General features: G+C 50.2%; 1 protein-coding gene across 1 annotated transcript in view; it reads right to left on the reverse strand.

Moving 5' to 3' along the window:
- PRDM6 (PR/SET domain 6) overlaps positions 1–8,365 on the reverse strand; it is a 70,808-nt gene extending 62,443 nt beyond the window's left edge. The window contains exon 1 of the mRNA XM_057433305.1: positions 7,831–8,365. Coding sequence (XP_057289288.1) covers positions 7,831–8,365 — 535 coding nt within the window. The remainder of the gene's footprint in view (positions 1–7,830) is intronic.
- Between the last annotated feature and the right edge of the window lie 507 nt (positions 8,366–8,872).

Genomic DNA, 8,872 nt, shown 5'->3' on the forward strand with positions numbered 1-8,872 from the left:
CTCTGGAGGTATACTGAGTTAACACAGCAATAAATACATTGATGTAAGTTACCGTCTTCAGCACATTTCAGTTTTGTAGCACAGTTAAGGTTTGTTTTCATACAAATTTATTCCAAAAATAGAAAACTGAAAACTATGCCATAGTACTCATGTAGAAAGTCCTAGATCTTTCCACTAATAATTTCATGCAATCTACACTGATTCTTACAAAACTAAAGCACAGTATTCAGTATAGAAGCTGGAACTCCTTGTTCTAAGCCACAGATTCAGACTTGCCAGACTGCCTGCAACCACAATTTCAATTCTCAGGAGTACTGACTCAGCTGTTCTTCCTTCCAACATGGATATACTCTGTTTCCTACAGAGCCTTCAAAGGAAAACCTTCCTCTCCATTCAGTAAAAGCTGCTAAAGAATAACTAAAGCTGCGTTTTCAAAATATGGCCTCTGTTTGCATTTTCCAATTTTAGAAACACTTTCAAAGCAGTGTTTCATATTATCCTCTTCTAAATCATACCTTAAAGAAAGTTATGCATTCAGCAATATGGAAATATTCAAAAGTTACATGTAGTAGCTAATTTCCCTTGAAATCATTACACCTTCGAGTCTTGCATGTGTTCTTGCTTGGAGCTCATCTGTTCAAGTTTTCTACCTCTAACATCAATTATAGATCTTAGGAGAAAGTAAGCAAGCCCCAAGCTGGGCTTCACTCTGCCGGGTGCCCCTGCAGAAGAAGGCGTGCCTATGATACTTGCAAGGGCAGGAAAGTAGTGGTGAGTCTGAGTCTTGTGGCACTGCTGTGCTAGAGAAGCTGCAGGGCAAAGTTTCCTAGTGGGGACCCTCACAGTGGCCAAAAAATGCCTTTTAGATAGAGGGTTTAAGGTTTTTCCTTAACAATATAACCTCTGTAGCAAAATGAGGTGTTCTGCTCTCTCAGCCATGTCAACTGAGGTGGCCGAGGGTGAGATCTGCAGTACACCAGGGAAGAGGTTTCTGGCTAGTCCTGAGAAAAATTATACAGCAGATATTCCTACAGCCATTCCCGGGCAGCAAGTATGTGCCAGGGTTTTTTTGTTGTTGTTGTTATTTCCACAGCTAATTTGGAAAGTGTGGTATCACCACATCTTTCTTCTTTGAAACCTGCCATCAAGAAATGCTGTGGTTTTGGCTTACCCAAAGATCTCAGGGGCCTCACTGGATTTTGGCACTGGAGATCCTACAGAAAGGTACTCAAACAGAAAAAAAAGATTAAAAAAAACCCAAACCCGAACAGGTTGGCATGTGAGTACATTTTGAACAAATCTGGCATCTTACCATGTATCATCTGACAGGAAAACTGAGGGCTTTAAGCACATCTAACCATGCCATCAACTAGCACACAGTGCAGGCCATTGAACCTGACCTGTTTGCACTCTTTGACCATCTTCTGGATGCGTAATTCTCATCAGAACTATGTGACTATTAATGGCTTTCTTGGAGACACTATGTCTCTGTAGCAGCTTACATTACACATGCTAAGGCTTCTTCACAACTCCAATCAGGCAATTTCAGTGTCAATTTCCTGCATCATGCTACCAGGAGAACATACATAACTTTCCATGCACACAACTTTCAGTACCTGCTTAGAGCAAGGATTTCTTCACTTTGTCCTGACAATATGTGAGCATGAGCAGAAATATATTAATATACAAATTTTATAGAAATAAGTTCTATTTTCTTTTTATTTTATAAAAATAAAACATTTTAACCTTTTCAAGGAAAAGAAATTAAAAAATGAGTGCAAAAAAAACCACTGTGTCACTGTCATTTATCCCTACAGAAAGTCACACATGTGATATTTATTTTCCACTATCCAAAACCACTGGTAATGTCTTAATGCTTGGCAGTCACAGTATCTGATCTCCTGCTGTGTTCCTTTCCCTTTGTCCTGCCAAAGCTGAAAATTTGGAAAATAGGACATCTTCTGAAACTGTTTTGGCTTACAGCTTGTTGAAGAGGGAAGGACTCTGTCTTTAATACTAAGCAGTACTGAAATTCTTCATAGTTGCATGCTTCATATATCTATTTTCAGATTTTATATAATTGTACAATTTTTTTTTTTTTAATTCTCATAAATATTATAAGAGGTGGAAGACCTACTGATGTATTTTACCATGCCTTGAGTAAAGGTACCATGCATCTTTTCCTCTCCGGTGACTAACTTCTGTGTAATGATACGTGGAAGGCTTTGACCCAAGCACACTTTCAGTAATGTTAAATTACCCATCTAAAGACTATTGCTGTAAGTAGTGGATTCCTCTGCCTCAGAGAGGACTAGGGAAGGAAGTCCTTAAGCAGATAGGGGAAAAAAGGGAGAACTTCAAGACCTGCACACTACCCTGCCTCACAGAAAGGATCAACAACATCATCTTCATGGGTACTGCAATGAGGGATGTGATACAGTGCATCAAATTGCTAACAATATATGGAAAAGAAGAGGGTTTTGCTGTAGTCCACTGATATCACTAAAGTCTCTGAACTGTATGGCAACCTTTAAGACCTACACAGGTGCTGGAAAAGACAAGCTGGGACAAGTGTGGGCTTTCCAGACAACTGCCACAGAGGTCAACGAGGTGTACTGTGCGCTTCCTCCTCTTTTGATCTCAGAGAGCAGCTGTGTGAGTACAGGCCTCCTCCAAGGACTGCTGGAATTAGTACTTCCACTGGCTGTAATATAGCACCAGTCAAGCCACAAATCAAGACAAGAAAAAGCAAGAAATGTGAGAAAATTGAGGGATTTACTGAAAATGGAAAAAGCAAGGGGGACTGCCACCAGAGCAGAGTGTCTCCTGATAAAGTTAGGAGACATAGAAGGTAAGGTCAGTAGGAATGCTCCATTGCAGGCCCAGATACAGCCAGACTCTTTGGAAATAGATCAGTTTCACACTTTGTACCTTCACTCTCTATACATGAGAGGAAGAAGTAAGGAAAAAAAAAAATATTTCCTAGTGGAGCTGTTTGGTATAGCTCTTTGGGGAGGAATGCAATATGTTATGATTTGCCTCCGTAGAAATGAACACAGTGCAACACCAACACTATAACTCCATGTGAATACACTCAAAAGTACTAAACCTAAGCAAAAGGGAAAGCACACATTGTTGCGCCCAAAATATAATTGTAAACACTTTCCAACCTAAATAATGCTACTATGCATATTTAAAGGAATCTGAAAGGAGAAATGTTTTGTCCATGAAAGGCAGTGTCCAACATATTGTTTTAACCAGCAAACCAGCTGTAACAATAAATGGAAGAAATGCATTTTTGTCTCAGCAATAATACGCTTCAGAGGTGCAGTTATACTGGTTACCTGCAGCTTGCTGGTATTAAAGAAGGGTGGCCTCTGACCCTTTGCTTCATAACTCACTGCAAGCATACAGGTATCTGGTGTAAGCACCCATCATTTCACTCAGTATTACTCACTTGCAGGTATAAATCACTGCAGCTGGCCCGCCGTCCCTGGCTGGGTCCGGGTACGCAGCTAAGAGAGAGGATGGGCTCGGTGAGACAGCTCCCTTTCATTTATCGAGGGCTGGAGCTTTCATAAGGATCACGGGTCCTTCGTGCCTCAGTTTCCTCATTGGCGAGATGTTACCAGTCTCTTTCTGCAGAATTAACCGCGGTTTCTCGCAGACTGCCTGACTAGAGGCTGGCTTTCGAAGGAGGGGGACGATATACAGATGCGCTTTTCTCCCTCGGGTCCCTTTTACTATTTTTTTTATTGATCCTCGGCACTCGCTGCGGATGGCGGGTCCGAGGGGCCGGGCCTCGGTGGCGGCAGGGCCCACTAGGGCCCGGCTCTGCCCGACCCCCCGCTTCCGGGTTTTTGCCCCGCCATCTCCCCGCCGCTCCCTGCTGCCAGCCCGGGCCGTGATCCTGCATAGGCGCAAGAGCCGCGGCCGGGTCCAGTCCGGTTCCCCCGGCCGGAGTCAGGAACACGCCGCGACAGCTGCATCGATCGCCGGTGTGCGAGGGGCGACCTCGGCGCCCCTGGGCGGGACGGCGCATGAGGGCTTGAGGGGACCGTCTCGTCTGCGGAGCGGGTTTCGGGTTAATTCTGCGGGGCGGGCTGGGGGCTGGCTGGAGGAGGCGGGTTTGATTTTCCCTGCCTTCGACTGAAGGTATGGATAAATTAAATTTCCGTGTCAGGTATGAGAAGGGTAGGAGAATATTGTGTGTAGATAAACCTTGCCACCCCCTACCCCTGAGAGACCCCCATATACAATGTAGAGATGATGAATAGGCTCTGGGAGAGGAGATCGAAGTTCAGTCTGCACTGGCTCCGCTCTATCCTACAGAACTATAGGGCAATTAATTGCGGCTTGTCCCCTCATCCTTCATCTCCTGGTGGCACATATCGATGGAGATTACTGCTGATGGACCATTTTATCACCCTAAATAAACAGTCACCACCTTCTCTAACCTCAATCTAATGTATGGCTATCTGCTATGTCTAAGGGTGCTGGGTAACTAATGACGTAAAATACCTAAATCATACAGGTTACCAGCAGTCGGGGGGGGGGGGGAATATCCGAATAATCCCACACTGATCCACTTCACAGCGTGTTATACATAGTCTCCCTGTAAACTGAATGGGAAGAGGCGTGCAAAATGCTTGCTTGCGTGACACTTCAGTTTTACACAGCATATTTATTACAGTGGCAGGTTGGCGCTTCCCCGTGAAGGTAAAGGAGTCGCGGGCTCCTCATCGTGAAAGCCTCCCCCAGCAGGGAGGGGCAAACCCAAACACCCCACTGGATCAAGCCAGAGCCGCACCCGCCAAACTCACCCTGGAGATATCCCCTCGCCGCACCAGCGCCCCTCCCCCAGCGCCCAGGAATACCCTTATCCTTCCAGATTCAGCAGCCAGGAAGAGAACGGTCGCCAGCCGCCTGCCACATTATCAGGGCTTTAACATAATCCTCTTTACTTCCCTGGAAATACTACAGGGCCCTAATTAGGGGTTTGTTTCTCGCTTTTGTTTTATTTTTCCCCTAACTAAATCACTTTCAATTTAAAACAATAACATACAGACACTTAACCCGCAACTCCTTGGCCCCCTCCCTCGCTCAAGACCGTGCCGTACTCACTGATACTTGACGATCGAGGCGTGCGTCTATGGGGAAACCGCCGCCCATCCATCTTGCCACGGCGGCCGCACGGCGCCGGGCCGGGCAGGGCCGGGCGGGGGCCTACGGCGGGGGGGGGGGGGGCGCAGGCCGGAACAACACCGCCCCACGGGCTCTCTCGTCGAGGAGGCACCACTGCTGCCGCCCGCCCGGCTCCCGCTGCCCCAGGAGGCGCAGAGTGAGCCGGGCGGGTGGGTCCCGCCTCAGGGAATACGGTTTGCCCTGGAGAAGACGGAAGCTCGGCTCTGGGGGAAATTTGGGAAAGAAGAGAGAACGTGGCATTCTCTTGGCTTGCGAAGGTGGTACATTTGCAATTAACTGAGGAGCAGGCAGCAGCCAGGGACACGCCGCCAACCCCAAACCGGCAGCCTGCGCCAGATCGGTCTCCTCGGCGGTCATGGGCCGAACTGGGGAGAGTGCCCACCCTACCGCACCCTGCCCGTACGCTCCACAGTGTCCGTGGGACGGCTCGGGGCTGGAAGTGCAGCGGGCGAGTGTAGCTCGAAGGCGATCGCTTCTCACCTCACCCGCAACCCCAGTTGCGGTCGCCTGTCCCTCAAATGGGCACCTCCGCTGCGGGACGGAGTCGAGATGGCTGAAAATCCCACCTGGCCCGGACCCCCTGACACTTCCGAGGCAATCGCGGAGCCGCGCAGGGGTGGCCAGGCCGGTGCCCTGCAGCCTTTGAGCGAACTAGAGGGGTGGGTATAGGGGCACGGCACGGACCGCGATTCCCACGCTCCTTCCTCACGTACAGCCGGCTGCCCAGAAGCACCTGGTCCCAGAAGCTTGAGACACTTGCATCAGAAGTTTTGCTCAGAGACAGCTAATAAGCGCTGGAGCGAAAGCCCCTGTAAACGATTTCAATGGAAAGACCGTTTAGATCTCTCTGCAGAAGAAACAAGGGGGCCCGTACGCCAGCAGCGTGCCTGTCCTTCAGACGGCGAACGCTGTGCCGGTCCACTCTGACGCCGTTCACAAAGGTCCCTTCTGCTTTCTCGCAACCAGTTTTAATACCACACTGGGCAAGAAACTACGCCGGAATCTCCTGCGACTCTGCGGCTTGCTATTATTCCCCTCACTTCTTGAAAACACAACGCCCCCATCACTTTTGTATATTTCTTTCTTTTTTAAAACCTTTATCTCGCAGGTTTACAGCCCTTCTCCGAGAAGTAAAACATGCATGTCTGAACGGTTCGGTTTGCGATTAATTTCAGATTCCATTAAGTGCATGTAATTTATGAGATCAAGTTTTCTGCACCCAAGAGTAGAAAATACACTAACACGCTTCACTAGAGGGTGAAACTAGGTACGAGGAAGTGGCTAAAAACAAAGTCCGTGTCCAATATAGAAATATTTATAATGTTAAGAAGTCAGAAAAATCGCCACCAAACTCAGAGTCAACTTTCTTTTCGCTCTTTAAGACATACGCAGATCAATTAAGACTATCCTAGCATCCATGCAGTTTGATTAGTAGGCAAAGGAGTTTCATGGAAACTTTCAAAACAAACTCTGCATCTAAAATAAAATTAAACGAATCAGCGTTTTGCTCGGGCATGTGCTCAAGGGTCGCTGGTTTGGAGTATCGTTTGTCTGCTCAACAGCCGTCCTCAGACATTTCAGAAGAGAGGAGGATAACAAAAAAATAGAGTTTTAAGAAACCTTGGGATAAAAGGGGGTGTTTGAAGCAGTGGTTAAAAGCGCATAACCTGAAGCCATGTTTCAGTGTTTTAGCGGGGACAGATCCGTGTGCTCTGAACGTCAGCAGTAAATCTGAAGAATTAATACAGTTTATCTAGCTATTTTCACCCCGTGAAGTTCCTCGGTTGCGTAGTATCAACAGATACAGGAACAAAAAGTGAGAACCAACTTCTAAAACTGCTGACCTCTAGTCGATACAGATGTTTAATAATAGGGGTGTCTTCCCCCCCCAAAAAAAAACAACACAACCCCCCCAACTCTGTAATTCGCAACAGCAGTATTAAACGCTTTCTAACCGCCAAGTCCTAAATGAATTCCTGCACTCAGGCAGACGACTTTTTTTTCTCTTTTTTCCCTAGAAAACCAGCTTTTCTTATTAAATGACCACGTCATGCTTTTCCGTAGGTGCGAAAACTAAAACTAGCGAGGTGTCAACAAGGTGTGAAAGGGAAACTCCCCGATTAGAGGGAGGAAAACTTTGCCCTAGTCTATCTGATGAAAACTGCAACTTTTCCCCTGCCCAGCTTGGAGCAGTAATTGATTTCTGGGTGTTCGGCGAAGGCCAGGCTTTCCAGGCAGGAGCAGAGTGCAACAAGCAAGGGAAAAAAGGACAAACTTCTTCACAAGTCGCTCTGAACCATTTCTGAATTCACTTTCCTAAGCAGTCCTCTGAGAGAAACCTTCCCCAGAGCCACCTTCCCCTTGAAGTGTACCTTCCAGGGAAGGACCAGGATCTCAGGCAGTAACAGCCATTACCGAGGGGCTACCGCCCGCCTCCCAAAACCGCTGGGAACCACGCAAAAGCAGCTCAAGGGAGGGGAGGGCACGGCGGAAGTCACTTCTCACGCTGAGAGCGGTTGCGGTACCGCCTGCGGACCTCCAGCCTGAAGCGTTCCTGGGCTGCCCCGGCGCAGGGAGAGGCGGAGGGCGGGGGTCGGGGACTGCGGGAAAGGGCATGATACGTACGGTTGTTGGGATCACTGGTGTGCTGATTCAAGGGGATGATCTCCATGCGCTGCTGCCCGTACAGGTAGTAGTCCAGCTCCTCGGCCGTGCACCGGAACCGGACGGCAGCGCGCTCGCCGCATTTGCTGCCGGCACTGCCGGCCCCGCCGGCCCCGCACACGTCCTTGCCCTGTAGGGGAGCCGGCGCTCCCCCGGCCGGGGGCTCGGAGTTCTGCAGGGGCCCGAAGACTGGGAGCTGGGTTACAGGCAGCGAGGTCAGGCCGGCCAGGGAAGCGGCCTCCGCGGCGACGCAGGAGGAGATGGAGGAGGACGACAGAGTGGACGAGGAAGAAGAGGAGGAGGCGGAGGAGAGGGAGGCCGGGCGCTGGCGGAGGCTGTCAGCCGAGGGCTCGGTTCTCTCGGGCGGCTGGAGCTGAACGAGGGCCCCGCTGCTTTTGAGCTGGCTGCTCTGCGGGAAAAGCTGCTGCCAGTGCTGCAGGTAGGCGGGATCCACCTTCAGGAACGCGGATCCGCCGGGGTCTCCGGGCTTCAGCATCGCGCTGTCTGCGGAGCAGAGAGGAAGGGGACAGCGGACGTGAGACCACCGCCCCGCCTCGGCCGGGCCGAGCCCGCGCCGATCTCCGTGCTCGGGCACACCGGCAGCCCGGGGTCGGCGGCGGGACCATCCCCGCTTCCCGGCCCGTGACGAGCTCGGTAGGAGAAAGTCTCGGCTTGAAAAGCCCCCGGGGTGGACAGGCGGGAGATGCAGCAGGGCATTCCCCCGCCGCCGCCCGGGACATGGCAGGACGGCTGCACTCAGCCTTTCCCTTTCATTCCCTTCTCTCCGCCCGTGGGATCAAACCACTCTGAAAGTTGACAACAGGGAGGAGGAAACTTCATCCCCACGCACACAAGTGAGTCTTTTCCCTCTGCGTTCCACAGCAGCGCTTGCAGAAGGAGGACGCGGCCCGGCAGCCCCGTGCCGCTGCCGGGATATACCCACCGTGGCCCAGCTGTGCCGAGCGGGGCGGAGGCCCTGCCTGGTTGCCCCGGCCCGAAGCTG

Source organism: Pezoporus wallicus, unplaced genomic scaffold, assembly GCF_028554395.1.
Source record: "Pezoporus wallicus isolate ANWC-B61680 ecotype Strahan unplaced genomic scaffold, APGP_CSIRO_Pwel_v1 contig_4055, whole genome shotgun sequence".
NCBI classification, from domain to species: Eukaryota; Metazoa; Chordata; class Aves; order Psittaciformes; family Psittacidae; genus Pezoporus; species Pezoporus wallicus.